The sequence below is a fragment of the Pseudophryne corroboree genome, chromosome 7 (genome assembly GCF_028390025.1).
Source record: "Pseudophryne corroboree isolate aPseCor3 chromosome 7, aPseCor3.hap2, whole genome shotgun sequence".
In the NCBI taxonomy this organism is placed as follows: domain Eukaryota; kingdom Metazoa; phylum Chordata; class Amphibia; order Anura; family Myobatrachidae; genus Pseudophryne; species Pseudophryne corroboree.
In genome coordinates, this window is record NC_086450.1 from 269,515,087 (window position 1) to 269,536,643 (window position 21,557).

General features: G+C 48.4%; 1 protein-coding gene across 2 annotated transcripts in view; it reads left to right on the top strand.

Moving 5' to 3' along the window:
- STK17B (serine/threonine kinase 17b) overlaps window positions 1–21,557 on the top strand; it is a 301,296-nt gene that overhangs the window by 187,771 nt on the left and 91,968 nt on the right. For both annotated transcript variants that reach the window (XM_063934142.1, XM_063934141.1), the window contains exon 4: window positions 2,333–2,477. In XM_063934142.1, coding sequence (XP_063790212.1) covers window positions 2,333–2,477 — 145 coding nt within the window. The remainder of the gene's footprint in view (window positions 1–2,332; window positions 2,478–21,557) is intronic.

Sequence of the window (21,557 nt, forward strand, 5' to 3'; positions counted from 1 at the left end):
CCGGAGGAAGTTATTCCTACGCTCATTAAAGCTAGAAAAGATGTAACCGTACAACATTATCACCGCATATGGCGAAAATATGTTGCGTGGTGTGAGGCCAGGAAGGCCCCAACGGAGGAATTCCAGCTAGGTCGATTTCTGCACTTCCTACAGTCAGGGGTGACTATGGGCCTAAAACTGGGTTCCATTAAGGTCCAGATTTCGGCTCTGTCGATTTTCTTCCAAAAAGAACTGGCTTCACTGCCTGAAGTTCAGACATTTGTCAAGGGAGTGCTGCATATTCAGCCTCCTTTTGTGCCTCCAGTGGCACCGTGGGACCTCAACGTGGTGTTGGGTTTCCTAAAGTCACATTGGTTTGAGCCACTCAAAACCGTGGATTTAAAATATCTCACGTGGAAAGTGGTCATGCTTTTGGCTTCGGCAAGGCGTGTGTCAGAATTGGCGGATTTGTCATGTAAAAGCCCCTATTTGATTTTCCATATGGATAGGGCAGAATTGAGGACTCGTCCCCAGTTTCTTCCTAAGGTGGTATCAGCTTTTCACTTGAACCAACCTATCGTGGTGCCTGCGGCTACTAGGGACTTGGAGGACTCCAAGTTACTGGACGTAGTCAGGGCCTTGAAAATTTATGTTTCCAGGACGGCTGGAGTCAGGAAGACTGACTCGCTATTTATCCTATATGCACCCAACAAGCTGGGTGCTCCTGCTTCAAAGCAGACTATTGCTCGCTGGATTTGTAGCACAATTCAGCTTGCGCATTCTGTGGCTGGCCTGCCGCAGCCTAAATCTGTAAGTGCCCATTCCACGAGGAAAGTGGGCTCTTCTTGGGCGGCTGCCCGAGGGGTCTCGGCTTTACAACTTTGCCGAGCTGCTACTTGGTCAGGGGCAAACATTTTTGCAAAGTTCTATAAGTTTGATACCCTGGCTGAGGAGGACCTCCTGTTTGCTCAATCGGTGCTGCAGAGTCATCCGCACTCTCCCGCCCGTTTGGGAGCTTTGGTATAATCCCCATGGTCCTTACGGAGTCCCCAGCATCCTCTAGGACAGTGATTTTCAACCTTTTTTTACTCGTGGCACACCGAAGAATATTTTAAAATTGCCAAGGCACACCATCAGTTCCCCACAGAAGAAAAACAAAAAAGACACACATTAGCCCTCACAGTAAAAAAAAAAAAATAATCCACACATACGTTGGCCTACACAGAAAAAAACAATCACATTTCTCCCCACATAAATCCTATTGCTCCCCACATGAATTATTCACATTGTTCCCCCCATAAATCCTTATTCTCCACACATAAATCCTATTGTTCTCCACAAGAGAAATAAAATAACAAATATTAGCCCCTACCGGTCAGCTGTCCTCATCCCTGTCCCTCAGTGGCGGGGATTGTTCATAGTGGAGTTCTGCGAATACTGAGCAGCGGGCTGTCGGGCAGGTGTGGATGCGGGTGGGCAAGGAAAGCTGTGTATGCAGGCAGGAACTGGAAGATGTGTATGCAGGCGGGTGGGCTGGCTGGGTGGTGAGAAGTGGCGGCCGTGACCTATGATATCACACCGCCGCGTCTTCAAGGCATACGTCACAGCCAGAGCACGACTGATCCTCTAAGAAGAGCCCGGCCAACAGTTCACTCTGAAGTGCAGGAAGCTGCTCTGACTCCGCGGCACACCATGCAACTGGTCGCGGCACACTAGTGTGCCACGGCACACTGGTTGAAAAACCCTGCTCTAGGACGTTAGAGAAAATAGGATTTTACTTACCGGTAAATCTATTTCTCGTAGTCCGTAGAGGATGCTGGGCGCCCGTCCCAAGAGCGGACTTCTTCTGCAAGACTTGTATATAGTTATTGCTTACATAAGGGTTATGTTATAGTTGGTCGGTCTTGAACCGAGGCTATGTTAATTGTTCATACTGTTAACTGGGTAGTTTATCACAAGTTATACGGTGTGATTGGTGTGGCTGGTATGAATCTCGCCCTTAGGTTACAAAAATCCTTTCCTCGTACTGTTCATATCCTCTGGGCACAGTTTCTCTAACAGAGGTCTGGAGGAGGGGCATAGAGGGAGTAGCCAGTGCACACCCAGAATCCAAAGCTTTCTTAAAGTGCCCTATCTCCTGCGGAGCCCGTCTATTCCCCGTGGTCCTTACGGAGTCCCCAGCATCCTCTACGGACTACGTGAAATAGATTTACCGGTAAGTAAAATCCTATTTTCGTCTTTATAGTTTTTGTGCTGCTATTTAATAATAAGCTGTACTCCCTGGTTTGTTTGTTTGTTTCTTGTTTTTTTGTTTTTTTTTATCACATTAACATCTGTGCACTTTTTACTCCAGTGCTGCAGGTGGAGAGATATTTTACCTTTGTTCACCAGACAAAAATGATAACGTTTGTGAGAGACAGATAAGTAGACTTCTTCGACAGATCATTGAAGGAGTAAGCTTTCTACATCAAAATAATATTGTTCATCTTGATCTTAAGGTAACTATATGAGACGTTATGATAGCAGGCTTGATAATGAAAATATAGGTTATGTATTTTCTTTTACGTCCTAGAGGATGCTGGGGTCCACATTAGTACCATCGTGTATGGACGGGTCCTTTGGGAGCCACTGGCACTTTAAGAGATTAATAGTGTGAGGTGGTCGCTCCCTCTATGCCCCTCCTACCAGACTCGGTTTAGAAAATGTGCCCGGAGGAGCCAGTCACAGCTAGGGGAGCTCTTAGGAGTTTTTCTAGTTTTATTATTTTCTGAGTTTAGTTAGGTACATGCAGGCTGCTGGCAACAGCCTACCTGCTCCGTGGAACTTAGGGGTGGGGGGGGCAGAGTAGGAACCAACTCTTGAAGTTAATGGTTCGCTATCTCCGTTGACAGGACACTGAGCTCCTGCGGGTGCTGATCGCAAGCCCACGAGGCGATCGCTCACTCCCGCAGCACGGCAGCCACCCCCTAACAGAGCCAGAAGAAAGAGGAATGGTGATTAGGACGCCGGCGGCCCGGGAAGCGGGTCACCGGAGGGAATGGCGACACAAGGGTGGGAGCGCAACTCTGACGGGCTGCTCTATGGAAGGCTCAGCGGCACTTGGTGTACGGCGCTGTGAGGGACGTCCTGGGCCAGCGCAACATACCCTACACTGGTCAATTATGCTAACGGGCTAATCCCACTTAGCAGCAGAAATACCTCAGGGTCTATCCCATGTACTCAGGACTGCAATGTGCTTTCTTAACCTGTCGAATCCGAACCCCCATGGGTGGATTTTTTAAGGGGAATGATATCACAGATTTCATCTAGGATGTTACATAATGAGAAAGACACAGTTTTTGAGGAAATCTGTAGAGGGTTTACAGCATAGGTTCTCAAACTCGGTCCTCAGGAGCCCACACAGTGCATGTTTTGCAGGTCTCCTCACAGAATCACAAGTGAAATAATAAGCTGCACCTGTGGGCCTTTTAAAATGTGTCAGTGAGTAATTAATACACCTGTGCCCCTGCTGGGTTACCTGCAAAACATGCACTGTGTGGGCTCCTGAGGACAGAGTTTGAGAACCTATGGTTTACAGCATTCAGCTCCTACTCCCTCCCATACCCCACCTGCATACCCTAAAAAACGTACACTTGCCCAAATAATGCAAGTTGACACGGATACCGACTCTGATACAGGGGATGGTGATGGGGATATGCAGGGAGGCGATGCATCCCTTGCTAAAGGGGTGCAGTTGATAATTGAAGCCATTAGGGATGTTTTACATATTACTGAGATGGTACCTGAGCTGGATGAGGAATCTTATTTTACAGAAAATAAGAAATCCTGTCTAATATTCCCTGCTTCTAAAGAGCTGAACTTTTTGTTTGAAAAATTCTGGGAAGACCTGAGAAAAAATTCCAGATCCCTAAAAGAATTCTCATTGCTTTCCCTTTCCTGAAGAGGATAGAAAGAAATGGGAAACACCACCTATAGTAGATGCTTCTGTATCTAGGTTGTCTAAAAATGTTTTACCTGTCCCTGGTTCAACCGCCCTAAAGGAGCCGGCTGACCGCAAGATTGAGACTACGCTCAAATCTATATACACTGCTACAGGCGTGGCTTTAAGGCCCACTATTGCTTGTGTGTGGATTTCTAAAGCCATAGTAAAGTGGTCAGGCACATTACTAGAGGACTTAGATACTATGGATAGGTGTGACATTGATTTATTTTTGCGCCATATATAGGCTACGTCAATGGACTGCGGATGCAGAATCCAAGAAAAGTGTGGAGAACTTACCCTTCACAGGTCAGACTGTTTGGGGATGCTTTGGATACGTGGATTTCCACGGCAACTGCGGGTAAGTCAACCTTTCTCCCCTCAGCAGCTCCACCGACTAGAAAATCTTATCCTACGTCTACGCTGCAGTCCTTTCGTACAGCAACATTTTAACAATCTAAATCCCCTTCCACCTTCTTTAGGGGTGGTCGGGGAAAATCCAAAAAAACCTGCTCCAACAAGTTCTCAGGAACAGAAACCAGGTTCTGTTTCCTCAACATCTTCAGCATGACTGTGGTTCTCCCAGCCTGGAGATTTGGCAGGTGGGAGCGAGACTAAAAAATGTCAGTCATATCTAGGCGTCATCAGGCTTGGACCCATGGGTGACAGACATTGTTACCCAGGGCTACAGACTGGAGTTTCAAGAACTCCCACCTCACAGATTCTTCAAATCAGGCTTACCAGTTTCGCTGACAAAGTGGTATCCTACAGGAAGCCATTCAAAAATTGGTCCAAACAAATGTCATTGTTCCATTTCCACCTCACCTAAGACACAAGGGTTATTACTCAAACCTGTTTGTGGTGCCGAAACTGGACGGTTCGGTAAGGCCGATTTTAAACCTAAAGTCATTGCATCCCTACTTGAGGGAATTCAAATTCAAGATGGAGTCTCTGAGAGCGGTGATCTCAGGTCTGGAGGAGGGGGAATTCCTAGTGGAAGGAACATAATTCCATATCTGGACGATCTCCTGATAAAAGCGTCGTCCAGGGAGAGATTGTTACAAAGTATTGCTCTCGCAACTCACCTACTCCACAATCATTGGTGGATCCTGAACCTTCCAAAGTCACACTTGGAACCAACAAGGAGACTGCCCTTCCTGGGGATGATACTTGACACGGAAGTGCAGAGGGTGTTTCTACCGGTAGAGAAAACGTTGGTGATCCAAGCAATGGTCCGGGATGTCCTCACAAATGGTCGGGATCACATCTCCACATGCACCAGCAGATACGCCTGTCGCCGAAAGCCAGAATTTCGCTCCTCTGGTGGCTTCAAATTTCTCACCTACTCGAGGGCTGAAGGTTTGGGATTCAGAATTGGATCCTTCTAACCACGGATTAAAGTCTCAAAGGTTGGGGTGCGGTCACCCAAGGGGAAAACTTCCAAAGAAGGTGGTCAAGTCTGGAATCTATACTTCCGATAAACGTTCTGGAACTAAGGGCCATATACAACGGCCTTCTACAAGTGACACATCTTCTGCAAGAGCAGGCCATTCAGGTTCAGTCGGATAATGTAACGGCAGTGTCCTTCATAAACCGACAGGGCGGAACAAAGAGCAGAGCGGCAACGACAGAGAGGTAACAAGAATCCTCCTCTGAGCACGCGGTGGTGCTGTCGGCAATCTTCATTCCGGGAGTGGACAACTGGGAAGCCGACTTCCTCAGAAGACACGATTTCCATCCGGGAGAATGGGGCCTCCACCGGGAGGTGTTTGCAGAGGTGACAAGCCGATGGGGCGTACCACAGATAGACGTGATGGCCTCTCGCCTCAACAAGAAGCTTCGCAGGTACTGCTCCAAGTCGAGAGACCCGCAAGCAGTGGCGGTGGGCGCACTGGTAACTCCGTGGGTGTTCCAGTCAGTGTATGTGTTTCCACCACTCCCACTCATCCCAGGAATCCTAAAGCTCATAAGGAGAACAAGGGTTTAAGCGATCCTCATTGCTCTGACTGGCCAAGGAGGGCTTGGTACACGGATCTTCTGGAGGTACTCCTGGAGGATCCAAGGCCTCTTCCTCTTTGCGAGGACCTTCAACAGTGGCCGTTCGCTTATCAAGACTTACCGCGGCTACGTTTGATGGCATGTAGGTTGAACGCCAGATCTTAGCTCGGAAAGGCATTCCGAAAAAGGTCATACCTACCCTCATTCAGGCTGGGACGGGAGTTACGTCTAAGCATTACCATCGAATTAAGAAAAAGTATGTGTCTTGTTGTGAATCCAAGAAGTATCCAACGGTGGAGTTTCAGCTAGGACAGTTTCTCCTCTTTCTGCAAGCTGGTGTGGATGTGGGCCTACGTTTGGACTCCATAAAAGTCCATTTTTGACCTTGTCCATTTTCTTCCAGAAACAATTGGCTACCCTCCCAGAGGTTCAGACTTTCTTGAAGGGGGTTCTGCACATCCAACCTCCCTTTGTGCCTCCTACGGCACCTTGGGATCTTAATGTGGTGCTGCAGTTCCTGCAATCGGATTGTTTTGAACCTTTGCAGGAGGTGGATGTCAAGTTTCTTACTTGGAAGGCAGTCACACTGTTGGCATTGGCATCTGCTAGACGTGTGTTTGAATTGGGGGCTTTGTCTTGCAATAGCCCCTATTTGATTTTTCCATGAAGATAGGGCTGTGCTCAGAACGTGTCAGCAGTTTCTTCCTAAGGTTGTGTCAGCTTTTCATATCAACCAGCCTATTTTGGTGCCAGTGGCTGCTGACTCCTCAATTACCTCAAAGTCCTTGGATGTTGTGTGTGCTTTGAAAATTTATGTGAAGAGATCTTCTCGTCACCGGAAGTCGGACTCATTATTTGTCCTTTTATGATCGCAACAAGGTTGGGTGTCCTGCTTCTAAGCAGACAATTTCTCGCTCGATCAGGTTCACTATCCAGCATGCTTATTCGACGGCAGGATTGCCGTGTCCAAAATCTGTTAAGGGCCCACTCTACTCGTAAAGTGGGTTCTTCTTGGGCGGCTGCCCAGGGTGTCTCGGCTTTACAGCTTTGCCGAGCAGCTACTTGGCCTGGGTCGAACACGTTTGCCAAGTTCTACAATTTCGATACTTTGACCAAACTTTAGGTCCTCAGAGGCCAATCTGTTCTGCACGAACCTCAGCACTTTACTAATGTGGACCCCAGCATCCTCTAGGACGTAAGAGAAAATAGGATTTTAATTACCTACTGGTAAATCCTTTTCTCATAGTCCGTAGAGGATGCTGGGCGCCCGCTCAGTGCTTCATATTCCTGCATTGTTACTTGGTTCAGTGTTGTCGTTTCAGCCGTTGCTGAATTGTTCCAATTGGTTAGCTTGGCTTTCCTTTTTGTTATGTGTGAGCTGGTGTGAATCTCACCACTATCTGTGTATTTCCTTCTCCACACTATTAAACTCTTAAAGTGCCTGTGGCTCCCAATGGACCTGTATATACCCCATGGTAATAATGTGGACCCCAGCATCCTCTACGGACTACGAGAAAAGGATTTACCGGTAGGTAATTAAAATCCTATTTTTGGTTCTTTTCTATGATTCTCTTTATCCTTCTGTTTAATCTGGGGTTAATGTTCCTCCTCTCCAGGAAGTTAGCTACCGTTCCATAAGACTTTAAACAACTTAATAACTGTAGTCACAGGAACATCAAGCTGCTTGAATATGGTCTTATAGAGCCATTACCCTTTACATGCTTATCTCTACAATGTTCTTTCTCATCTCAGACAACCATCTCTTTTGCTTTCTCTGTTCCATTTCCAGTTTGGTGCACGTTAAGATACCAAACATTAGTGACTACTTTTCTCCATTTAAATAGGCTGCATGACTGATTAGAATATTGACGACATGTGATGCTAATTTACGAAAGCAATCACTGAAAAATCACTGTAATCAAATTATAATTTTTTTCTGTGGGGTACCAACATACAGTGGGGCAGATGTATTAACATGGAGAAGGCATAAGGAAGTGATAAACCAGTGATATGTGCAAGGTGATAAAGGCAGCAGCCAATCAGCTCCAATATGTAAATTAACAGTTAGAATCTGATTGGCTGCTGCCTTTATCACCTTGCACATATCACTGGTTTATCACTTCCTTATGCCTTCTCCAGGTTAATACATCTGCCCCAGTATCTGTCCTGGCCATTTTAGAAAATTTTTGGAGAATAAGCAGTAATTTTATGTTTTTTCAGAGCTTCTTTGCTTTATTCCAGAGGTTCCCAAACGCGGTCCTCAAGGCACCCCAACAGTCCAGGTTTTAAGTGTACCCATGCTTGGCCGCAGGTGACTTAATTAGCACCTAAGTCCATTTGATTTAACCATGTGTGCTGAGCCATGGATACACCTAAATCCTGGACTTGAGGACTGCATTTGGGAACCACTGCTTTATTCTATGACCTAGCATGGACATGAACATATACGAGATAGTAGCATCACTTTTTAGGAGGAATGAAGCATTTTTCCAGTGTGCTATAAGGGAACCAACAAGTTTGTCAACATCTGTATACACAATTGTAACATGACATCACCAGTGTAACACTATGCCTTACAAAAATGTACTTTTCTCAGTTGCACTTACTACAGGGCATATGCTATAAGGCAGGGCTGGCCAAACCGGTACTCGAGATCTACCAACAGTTCATGTTTTCCAGGCCTCCTGGAGATCAGTAGAATTGTCAGGTAGGAATAAATACAGCACATCTTAATTAGTAATGACTACACCTGTGCACAAGCTAGGTGGTCTGGAAAATGTGAACTGTTGGTATATCTCGAGGACTGGTTTGGCCAGCTCTGCTATAAGGTGAGTTATGGTAGACTTGCCATTGTTCACTCTTTTTGCGAGGTACATTGGGTTCCACAGGGAAACATCGGGGTGTAGAGGGGATCGTGATCCAGAGGCACCAACAGGCTAAAGCATTAGGCTGTCCCAGGATGCATTGGGGCCTCCTCTATAACCCCGCCTCCAGGCACTGTGAGCTCAGTTTCGTTAATCAGTCCAATGCAGGAGCATGTAAGAGAAGGCAGATCTTAGTCACACAGAACCACATTCTCACGACAGTAGAAGGGACCAGCGGCTAATGCCATACAAACCCATAGAAGCTAGGTGCGTCATGGTGGGCGCCCCGTGGAACCCAATGGAACCTCGCAGAAAGATAGTTAACAACGGTAAGTTTACCATTCTCCTTTTCTGCAGCAGGTTACCCAATGTTTCCCTGTGGAAACCAAATGTATGTTCTAAAGCAGTTCCTCAAGGGAGGGGACAGGCCTTAGTGGGTATGAGAACCCGGCGTGCAAAGGAAGCATCCTGGGAGGTGGAAGTATCGAAGGAATAAACGTGTTCACAGAGGACCACGTAGCCGCCTTGCACAATTGTTCTGCGGATGCGCCACAGCGGGCAGCCCAAGAAGGTCCAACAGACTGAGTAGAATGGGTTTTAGTAGCAGCAGGAGCTGGAAGTCCAGCCTGCGCACAAGCTTGTGCAATCACCATTCTAATCCATCTGGCCAAGGTTTGCTTATTGACAGGCCAGCCACATTTGTGAAAACCAAACAAGAAAAAACTGGAATCTGACCTCCCGATAGTGGCAGTCCTTTCCACATATATACGGAGAGCCCTTAACACATCCAAAGACCGCTCTTTGGAGGACAAATCAGAAGAGATAAAGCCCAGAACCACAATCTCTTGGTTAAGGTGAAAAGATGACACCACCTTAGGTAAATAACCTGGGTGAGTTCTAAGAACTGCCCGGTCACGATAAAATATCAGAAAGGGTTGACGACAGGACAAAGTGCCTAAGTCCGACACCCTTCTAGCAGATGCAAAAGCAGTAAAAACAAGACCTTGGCTGTGAGCAATTTAAGGTCCACCAACTCAAGAGGTTAAAATGGAGACTACTGCAGGGCATTCAGGACAACAGACGGATCCAATGGAGCCACAGGAGGGATATAGGGTGGCTGAATCCGTAACACTCCATGAGTGAATGTATGAACATCAGGTGTAGACGCAATTTTTCTCCAAAATCAAACCGACAAGGCAGATATATGACCTTGAGGGAGGCCAGATGAAGGCCTAAATCCAGGCCACGTTGCAGAAAAGCCAGTATTCTGGAAGTTCTGAATCTGTATGCATCATAATTCTGATCAGCACCCCAGGTGAAGTAAGAATTCCAGACCCTGTAATAAAACCGGGCAGATTCCAGTTTGCGGGCTTTCAACTAACTTTGGATGGCCATCTCAGAGAATCCTTTGGCCTTCAGGAGTGATGCTTCAAGAGCCACGCCGTCAAAACCAGTCTGGGGACGCTCTGTCGATTAGACCCTGCAGGTCTGAGAGCGACTAGAAGTAGTATTCCTCCTTCTTGTTTGAACTTCCGAAGGACCCTGGGCAGGAGTGACACTGGAGAGGACATGTAGGGCAGCCAAAAGTTCCATGGAATTGCTAGTGCATCCACGAACGCTGCTTGAGGATCCCTGGTTCTTGAAGACCGTAACCTTGTGATTGTGTCAAGAAGCCATCAGGTCTACATCTGGTACGCCCCACTTGTTCACTGGGAGTTGAAAGACTTCTGTAAGAAGACTCCACTCTCTGGTGTGCACGTCCTGGCGACTGAGGAAGACCGCTTCGCAGTTTAGGAAGCCTGGAATGAACACTGCCGATGTTGGTGGCAGATGGAGTTCTGCCCAACGAAGGACCTTTGACACTGCCATCATGGCCATGTAGCTTCTAGTGCTGCCTTGATGGTTTATGTAAGCCACCGTGGTGGCATTGTCTGACCATACTTGAACCTGTCTGTTCTGTACCAGAGGCAGGGTGAGGGTCAATGCATTGAACACTGCCCGCAACTCCAGAATGTTTATTGGGAGGAGTGATTCCTCCTTGGTCCATCGACCCTGAAAAGAGTGTTGCTCCAACAGCGCACCCCATCCCCTCAGACTGCCGTCTGTTGTCAGCAGGACCCATTCGGGTATCCGGAAGGGATGGCCCCTGTTCAACTGCTGGTTCTATAGCCACCAGGTCAGCAACTGATGAACCTCCACAGTCAAAGTGATCATGTGAGATCTGATCCGATGAGGTAGGCGGGAGTGAAATGGAGTGTACTCTTCCATGTTGAATGCTGACACCATCAGGCCAAGTACTTGCATCGCTGAGCGTATCAACAGTCCGGGGCGACAAAGGAAGCATCTTATCCCGTCTTGAAGTCTGAGGAATTTTTCTGGAGTCCGAAACAGCCGCAGACTGTGTGTCCAGGAGTGCCCCTAGGTGCACCATGCTCTGAGCTGGGACCAGCGAGGATATCTTCCAATTGATGAGCCCACCCGTGGGCTTGTAGGAAGCTTACCGTCAGTTGCAGATGACTAAGGAGGGCATCATGGGAGTTTGCCAAAATCACCAAGTCTTCCAGATAAGGCAGGATCCTGACTCCCTGGCGACGGAGATAGGACGTCATTACGGCCATGACCTTGGTGAAGATCCGAGGAGCTGTAGCCAGTCCAAATGGCAGAGCCTGGAACTGATGGTGAAGGTTGCCAATAGCAAACTACAGATACTGCTGAATGGGAATGGGACATAGGTATATGCAGGTATACATCCTGTATATCCAGGGATACCATATAGTCTCCAGGTTCCATAGCCAGTACAATTGAGCGCAGTGTTTCCATATGGAACTTGGACACTCTCTCACAAACTTGTTAAGTGATTTGAGGTTGAGAATAGGCTGGAAAGACCTATTGGGTTTCGGAACTAGAAACAGGGTCGAGTAGTATCCTCTGCCTCTCTGGGACAGAGGTACTGGCACTTCCACTCCTGTATTTAGGAGAGAACTCCCAACCTTTTACAGAGCTTACGCCTTTAACGGATCCGAAGGGATAACCGTGGTGCAAAACTGGTGAGGAGGACATCTCTTGAAGGAGACTATGTACCTGTGAGAGACAACTTCCCGCACCCATGCATCTGAAATGGTCATTAACCAGACCTGGGTGAACTGCAGAAGTCAGCCTCTCACCCTGGGGTCCCCCAGGGAGAGGCCTGCCCCATCATGCGCCAGGCTTGTCTAGTTTAGAAGCAGGCTGACGGGCCGCCCAGGACTGCTTTGCCTTGGGCTTAGTTGTTTTGGAAGCATGAGATTGTCTCGGGTATGCCTGACCTTTTGCTTTCCCTTGAGGCCAAAAGGAATGAAAAGTGGTACCTATTAGCCTTCTGTGCAGAAGGATTAGAATTTGGGAGAAAGGCAGTTTTAGCAGCCACCAATTCTATTTAGGTCTTCCCCCAAACAAAATGTCCCCCTTAAAGGGGAGCACCTCCAAGGTCTTTTTGCAGTCTAGGTCCACCTGCCATGACCTCAACCACAGAAGACGGTGAGCCAGGACAGACGTAGTCGACGCTTTGGCTGCTAACACACCCGCTTCAGAGGATGCCTCCTGAATGGAATAGGCAACGGTGGTAATGTGAGACGGGTATTGTCTGGCATTGCCAGATATATCCTCGGGTAGCCCTTCCTCTAATGCCTGAACCCATGCTTCAATACCTTTTGCAGCCCAAAAGGCTGCAATAGTGGGTCTATGTACAGAACCTGTAAGGGAGTAAATAGATTTCAGGCATCCCTCCACACGCTTATCTGTCTGTTCCTTCAGTGAAGTGACAGTGGTGACAGGCAGAGTAGACGACACCACTAGGCAGGTGACATGAGAATCCACTGACGGTGAATTTTCCCACTTGTTACATAACTGCAGGGAGAGGGTAGCGAGCCAAGACCCATTTAGACAGCAGGAATTTCTTCCCTGGATTAGACCAGGGTTCCTGCCTGATGTCCACCAAATGGTCAGAATGAGTTAACAGATTTTTAACCACCTTCTGCCATTTAAACATATCAGTTTTCTCTAACGTCCTAGTGGATGCTGGGAACTCCGTAAGGACCATGGGGAATAGCGGGCTCCGAAGGAGGCTGGGCACTCTAGAAAGATTTAGGACTACCTGGTGTGCACTGGCTCCTCCCACTATGACCCTCCTCCAAGCCTCAGTTAGATCTTGTGCCCGGCCGAGGTTGGATGCACACTAGGGGCTCTCCTGAGCCCTTAGAAAGAAAGTATAGATTTAGGTTTTTTATTTTCAGTGAGACCTGCTGGCAACAGGCTCACTGCAGCGAGGGACTAAGGGGAGAAGAAGCGAACTCGCCTGCTTGCAGCCGGATTGGGCTTCTTAGGCTACTGGACACCATTAGCTCCAGAGGGATCGACCGCAGGCCCAGTCCTTGGTGTTCGGTCCTGGAGCCGCGCCGCCGTCCCCCTTACAGAGCCAGAAGCAAGAAGAGGTCCGGAAAAACGGCGGCAGAAGACACTTCACACTCCGGTCACTGAGGGTGCAGGGCGCTTGGGGGGGGGCGCCCTGAGCAGCAATAAAAACACCTTGGCTGGCAAAAATACCGCAATATATAGCCCCAGAGGCTATATATGTGGTAAATACCCCTGCCAGAATCCAGAAAAAAGCGGGAGAATAGGCCGCGGAAAAGGGGCGGAGCTATCTCCCTCAGACACACTGGCGCCATTTTCTCTTCACAGTGCAGCTGGAAGTAAGCTCCCCAGGCTCTCCCCTGTAGTTTTCAGGCTCAAAGGGTTAAAAAGAGAGGGGGGGCACTAAATTTAGGCGCAATATTGTATATACAAGCAGCTATAGGGGAAAATTCACTCAGTTATAGTGTTAATCCCCACATTATATAGCGCTCTGGTGTGTGCTGGCATACTCTCTCTCTGTCTCCCCAAAGGGCTTTGTGGGTCCTGTCCTCAGTCAGAGCATTCCCTGTGTGTGTGCGGTGTGTCGGTACAGCTGTGTCGACATGTTTGAGGAGGAGGCTTATATAGTGACGGAGCAGATGCCGATAAATGTGATGTCGCCCCCTGTGGGGCCGACACCAGAGTGGATGGTTAGGTAAAAGGTATTAACCGACAGTGTCAACTCCTTACATAAAAGGGTGGATGACGTAACAGCTGTGGGACAGCCGGCTTCTCAGCCCGTGCCTGCCCAGGCGTCTCAAAGGCCATCAGGGGCTCAAAAACGCCCGCTCATTCAGATGGCAGACACAGATGTCGACACTGAGTCTGACTCCAGTGTCGACAAGGTTGAGACATATACACAATCCACTAGGAACATCCGTGACTTGATCCCGGCAATAAAAAATGTGTTACACATTTCTGACATTAACCTCTAAAAATGGGTTTTTATGTTTGGGGAGAAAAAGCAGGCAATGTTTTGTTCCCCCATCAGATGAATGAATGAAGTGTGTGAAAAGCGTGGGTTCCCCATGATAAGAAACTGGTAATTTCTAAAAAGTTACTGATGGCGTACCTTTTCCCGCCAGAGGATAAGTTACGCTGGGAGATATCCCCTAGGGTGGATAAGGCGCTCACACGGTTGTCAAAATAGGTGGCACTACCGTTTTAGGAACGGCCACTTTGAAGGTACCTGTTGATAAAAAGCAGGAGGCTATCCTGAAGTCTGTATTTACACACTCAGGTACTAGACTGAAACCTGCAGAGCGTGCTGCTGCAGCGTGGTCGGTGACCCTGTCAAACATGCTAGTTTGCTAACATGAGAACATATTAAAGACGTCGTCTTATATATGAGGGATGCACAGAGGGATATTTTGCCGGCTGGCATCCAAAATGAATGTAATGTCCATTCTGTCAGGAGGGTATTCGAGACCGGTCACTGGACAGGTGATGCTGACCTTAAAAGGCGCATAGAGATTCTGCCTTATAAGGGTGAGGAATTATTTGGGGATGGTCTCTGGGACCTCGTATCCGCAGCAACAGCTGGGAAGAAATATTTTTACCTCAGTTTTCCTCACAGACTAAGAAAGCACTGTATTATCAGGTACAGTCCTTTCGGCTTCAGAAAAGCAAGCGGGTCAAAGGCGCTACCTTTCTGTACAGAGACAAGGGAAGAGGGAAAAAGCTGCACCAGTCAGCCTGTTCCCAGAATCATAATTCTTCTCTCGCTTCCTCTGAGTCCACAGCATGACGCGGGGGCTCCACAGGTGTAGCCAGGTACGGTGGGGGGCCGTCTCAAAAATTTCAGCGATCAGTGGGCTCGCTCACAGGTGGATCCCTGTTTCATTCAAGTAGTATTTCAGGGGTACAAGCTGGAATTCGAGATGTCCTCCCCCCGCCGTTTCCTCAAATATGCCTTGCCGACGACTCCCTCAGGCAGGGAGGCTGTGCTAGAGGCAATTAATAAGCTGTATTCCCAGCAGGTAATACTTAAGGTGCCCCTACTTCAACAAGGACGGGGTTACTATTCCACACGGTTTGGGGTACCGAAACCGCATGGTTCGGTGTGACCCTTTTTTATATTTAAAATCCTTGAACACATACATAAAAAATTCAAGTTCAAGATGGAATCGCTCAGGGCGGTTATTGCAAACCTGGACGAGGGGGATTACATGGTATCCCGGGACATCAAGGATGCTTACCTGCATGTCCCTATTTACTATCCTCGCCAGGAGTACCTCAGATTTGTGGTACAGGATTACCATTACCAAGTCCAGACTCTGCCGTTTGGACTGTACATGGCACCGAGGGTGTTACCAAGGTAATGGCCGGAATGATGATACTCCTTCGAAAAAGGGGAGTTTTAATTATCCCGTACTTGGACAATCTCCTTATAAGGGCGAGGTCCAAGGAGCAGTTGCTAGTCGGGGTAGCACTATTTTGGAAAGTGCTACAACAGCACGGTTGGATTCTAAACAGTCCAGAGTCACAGCTGGTTCCTACGACACGTCTACTGTTCCTGGGGATGGTTCTGGACACAGACCAGAAATAAGTGTTTCTCCCGGAGGAGAAAGCCAAGGAGCTGTCATCTCTAGTCAGACCTCCTGAAGCCAAAACAGGTATCGGTGCATCATTGCACGCGAGTCCTGGGAAAAATGGTAGCTTCCTACGAAGCAATCCCATTCGGCAGGTTCCATGCAAGAATTTTTCAGGGGGACCTGTTAGACAAGTGGTCCGGGTCGCATCTTCAGATGCATTAGGCTGATAACCCTGTCTCCAAGGACCAGGGTATCTCTACTGTAGTAGCTACAGAGTGCCCATCTTCAAGAGGGCCGCAGGTTCGACATACAGGACTAGGTCCTAGTGACCATGGTTGCCAGCCTTTGAGGCTGGGGGGCAGTCACACAGGGAAGAAACTTCCAGGGACTTTGGTCAAGTCAGGTGACTTCCCTACATAAATATTCTGGAACAGAGGGCCATTTACAATGCCCTGAGTCAGGCAAGGCCTCTGCTTCAAAACCAGCCGGTCCTGATCCAATCAGGCAACATCACGGCAGTCGCCCATGTAAACCAACAGGGCGGCACAGGAAGCAGGATGGCGATGGCAGAAGCCACAAGGACTCTCCGATGGGCGGAAAATCATGTGTTAGCACTGTCAGCAGTGTTCATTCCCGGAGTGGACAACTGGGAAGCAGATCTTCTCAGCAGACACGACTTCCACCCGAGAGTGTGGGGACTTCATCCAGAAGTCTTCCAAAGGATTGTACACCATTGGGAAAGGCCACAGGTGGACATGAAGGCGTCCCGCCTCAACAAAAAGCTATAAAAGATATTGCGCCAGGTCAAGGGACCTTCAGGCGATAGCTGTGGACGCTCTGGTAACACCGTGGGTGTACCAGTCGGTTTATGTGTTCCCCCCTCTGCCTCTCATACCAAAGGTACTGAGAATAATAAGAAGGCGAGGAGCAAGAACGATACTCGTGGTTCCGGATTGGCCAAGAAGAGCCTGGTACCCAGAACTTCAAGAAAATATATCAGAGGACCCATGGCCTCTGCCGCTCAGACAGGACCTGCTGCAGCAGGGGCCCTGTCTGGTCCAAGACTTACCCCGGCTACGTTTTGATGGCATGGCGGTTGAACGCCGGATCCTAAAGGAAAAGGGCATTCCGGAGGAAGTCTTTCCTACGCTGATTCAAGCCAGGAAAGATGTAACTGCAAAACATTATCACCGCATATGGCGGAAATATGTTGCTTGGTGTGAGGCCAAAAAAGGCCCCAACAGAGGAATTTCAACTAGGTCGATTTCTGCATTTCCTACAAGCAGGAGTGTCTATGGGCCTAAAATTAGGCTCCATTAAGATACAGATCTCGGCTCTGTCGATTTTCTTCCAGAAAGAATTAGCTTCAGTACCTGAAGTTCAGACATTGTAAAAGGAGTGCTGCATATTCAGCCCCCGGTGGTGCCTCCAGTGGCACCTTGGGATCTCAACGTGGTGTTGAGTTTCTTAAAAATCACATTGGTTTGAACCACTAAAAACCGTGGATCTAAAATATCTCACGTTGAAAGTGGTCATGTTATTGGCCTTGGTTTCGGCCAGGCGTGTATCAGAATTGGCGGCTTTGTCATATAAAAGTCCTTATCTGATTTTCCATATGGATAGGGCAGAATTGAGGACTCGTCCCCAGTTTCTCCCTAAGGTGGTATCAGCTTTTCACTTGAACCAACCTATTGTGGTGCCTGCGGCTACTAGGGACTTGGAGGATTCCAAGTTACTGTACGTAGTCAGGGCCTTGAAAAATTATGTTTCCAGGACGGCTAGAGTCAGGAAAATTGACTCGCTATTTGTCCTGTATGCACCCAACAAGTTGGGTGCTCCTGCTTCTAAGCAGACTATTGCTCGCTGGATCTGTGACACGATTCAGCAGGCGCATTCTGCGGCTGGACTGCCGCTGGACTGCCGCATCCTAAATCAGTGAAAGCCCATTCCACAGGGAAGGTGGGCTCATCTTGGGCGGCTGCCCGAGGGGTCTCGGCTTTACAACTTTGCCGAGCTGTTACTTGGTCAGGGGCAAACACGTTTGCAAAATTCTACAAATTTGATACCCTGGCTGAGGAGGACCTTGAGTTCTCTCATTCGGTGCTGCAGAGTCACCCGCACTCTCCCGCCCGTTTGGGAGCTTTGGTATAATCCCCATGGTCCTTACGGAGTTCCCAGCATCCACTAGGACGTTAGAGAAAATAAGAATTTACTCACCGGTAATTCTATTTCTCGTAGTCCGTAGTGGATGCTGGGCGCCCATCCCAAGTGCGGATTGTCTGCAATACTTGTAAATAGTTATTGCTAACTAAAGGGTTATTGTTGAGCCATCTGTTGAGAGGCTCAGTTGTTTTCATACTGTCAAACTGGATATAGTATCACGAGTTGTACGGTGTGATTGGTGTGGCTGGTAAGAGTCTTACCTGGGATTCAAAATCCTTCCTTATTATGTCAGCTCGTCCGGGCACAGTGTCCTAACTGAGGCTTGGAGGAGGGTCATAGTGGGAGGAGCCAGTGCACACCAGGTAGTCATAAATCTTTCTAGAGTGCCCAGCCTCCTTCGGAGCCCGCTATTCCCCATGGTCCTTACGGAGTTCCCAGCATCCACTACGGACTACGAGAAATAGAATTACCGGTGAGTAAATTCTTATTTTCCTAGCCACAGTAGTGGAGTCCTCATCAGTGATTTGTAGGATTTGCTTAATAGCAACCACCAGGGCAAGGACATCATTTTGCAATGGAGAATCCTCGTCAAACAACTGATTCAATGACTGACAGGACAGTTGCTCCCACTCCTCTTCAGATGAAACATCTGAGAGATTTGTGGATTGTGAGGAGGAAGCAACCCGATTAGATTACCCAGAGACCTGGGTAGAGTTTTGTCTGACCAAGGATTGATTTAATTGCTGCAACTGGTTAGACAAACTTTCCGCCCAAGGCGGGTTAACCATATGGTCAATTTGTGGCTGTAATGGCACAGGTGGTCCCGTAGGGGGGCGTAAGGCATTCCACCAGAGTACCCAGAAGGTTTGTGAACACAGCCCTGGGTGACTTCTGATTGGTTACAGGAGCTGCGGACTGACTGGGAGATGTATGACACATAGTACACAGACTGGGTAAATCTTTGGCGCATGCTCTGCATCATGCAGGAGTGTCCACAGACTTACTGCCTTTCTTGTCAGACATTGTACTCAAATGCAACAATAGAGCGGCTTAATACGATAAAGCCAGAGTACAATACCTGCGAATAAATCCGTTAGTATGTTACTGAATACACAGTACACAACACCATTTGATTTTAGATAGATAGATATAGTGTGTGTGACTGTGTATATATGTGTGTGATATATATAGATATAGATATATAGATATATATAGATATATAGATATATATATATATATATATATATAATTTCTCTAACGTCCTAAGTGGATGCTGGGAACTCCGTAAGGACCATGGGGAATAGCGGCTCCGCAGGAGACTGGGCACAACTAAAGAAAGCTTTAGGACTACCTGGTGTGCACTGGCTCCTCCCTCTATGACCCTCCTCCAGACCTCAGTTAGAATTTTGTGCCCGGCCGAGCTGGATGCACACTAGGGGCTCTCCTGAGCTCTTAGAAAGAAAGTAATATTTAGGTTTTTTATTTTCAGTGAGATCTGCTGGCAACAGACTCACTGCTACGATGGACCTAGGGGAGAGAAGCGAACCTACCTGCTTGCAGCTAGCTTGGGCTTCTAGGCTACTGGACACCATTAGCTCCAGAGGGATCGAACACAGGCCCAGCCTCGGTCGTCCGGTCCCGGAGCCGCGCCGCCGTCCCCCTAGCAGAGCCAGAAGCAAGAAGACATTCCTGGAAATCGGCGGCAGAAGACTTCGGTCTTCATTAAGGTAGCGCACAGCACTGCAGCTGTGCGCCATTGCTCCCCAGGCACACCACATACTCCGGTCACTGATGGGTGCAGGGCGCTGGGGGGGGGGGGGGACGCCCTGGGCTGCAATATAAGTACCTTACTTGGCAAATTAACACATAATATAGCCCTTAAGACTACATATGTGTAAAATCCCCTGCCATAACTGTATAAAAAAAGCGGGAGAAGCCCGTCGGAAAAGGGGCGGGGCTATCTCCCTCAGCACACTGGCGCCATTTTCCCTCACAGCTCCGCTGGAAGGATCGCTCCCCGGGCTCTCCCCTGCAGTTCCAGACTACATAGGGTAAAAAAGAGAGGGGGGGCACTAAATTTAGGCGCAATCTGTTATATATAAGCAGCTATAAGGGGTAAAATCACTGTGTAGTATGTATCCCTGTTTTATATAGCGCTCTGGTGTGTGCTGGCATACTCTCTCTCTGTCTCCCCAAAGGGCTTTGTGGGGTCCTGTCCTCAGTCAGAGCATTCCCTGTGTGTGTGCGGTGTGTCGGTATGGCTGTGTCGACATGTTTGATGAGGAGGCTTATGTGGAGGCGGAGCAGGTGCCGATAAATGTGATGTCACCCCCTGCGGGGTCGACACCTGAGTGGATGGATATGTGGAAGGAATTACGCGACAGTGTCAACTCCTTGCATAAAAGGTTTGACGACATATCAGATGTGGGACAGCCGGCTTCTCAGCCCGTGCCTGCCCAGACGTCTCAAAAGCCATCAGGGGCTCTAAAACGCCCGCTACCTCAGATGGCAGACACAGATGTCGACACAGATACTGACTCCAGTGTCGACGATGATGAGACTAGTGTACATTCCAATAGAGCCACACGTTACATGATTACGGCAATGAAAACATTTCTGATATTACCCCTGGCACCACAAAAAGGGTATTATGTTTGGGGAGAAAAAACTACCAGTGGTTTTTCCCCCTTCTGATGAATTAAATGAAGTGTGTGAAGAAGCGTGGGCTTCCCCCGATAAAAAACTAGTAATTTCTAAAAAGTTACTAATGGCGTACCCTTTCCCGCCAGAGGATAGGTCACGTTGGGAGACATCCCCTAGGGTAGATAAAGCGCTCACACGCCTGTCAAAGAAGGTGGCACTACTGTCTCCGGACACGGCCGCCCTAAAGGAGCCTGCTGATAGGAAGCAGGAGGCTATCCTGAAGTCTGTTTATACACACTCAGGTATTATACTGAGACCAGCTATTGCTTCAGCATGGATGTGCAGTGCTGCAGCTGCGTGGTCAGATTCCCTGTCAGAAAATATTGATACCTTAGACAGGGACACTATATTGCTAACCATAGAGCATATTAAAGACGCAGTCTTATACATGAGAGATGCACAGAGGGATATTTGCCGGCTGGCAGCTTAAATAAGTGCAATGTCCATTTCTGCCAGGAGGGGTTTATGGACTCGGCAGTGGACAGGGGATGCAGATTCTAAAAGGCACATGGAAGTTTTGCCTTACAAGGGTGAGGAGTTGTTTGGGGATGGTCTCTCGGACCTCGTTTCCACAGCGACAGCTGGGAAGTCAGCATTTTTACCCTTTGTTCCCTCACAGCCAAAGAAAGCACCGTATTATCAGGTACAGTCCTTTCGGCCCCAGAAAGGCAAGCGGGTTAAAGGCGCGTCCTTTCTGCCCAGAGGCAGAGGTAGAGGAAAAAAGCTGCAGCATACAGCCAGTTCCCAGGAACAAAAGCCCTCCCCGCTTCCTCTAAGTCCACCGCATGACGCTGGGGCTCCACAGGCGGAGCCAGGTACGGTGGGGGCCCGTCTCAAGAACTTCAGCGACCAGTGGGCTCGCTCACGGGTGGATCCCTGGATTCTACAAGTAGTATCTCAGGGGTACAA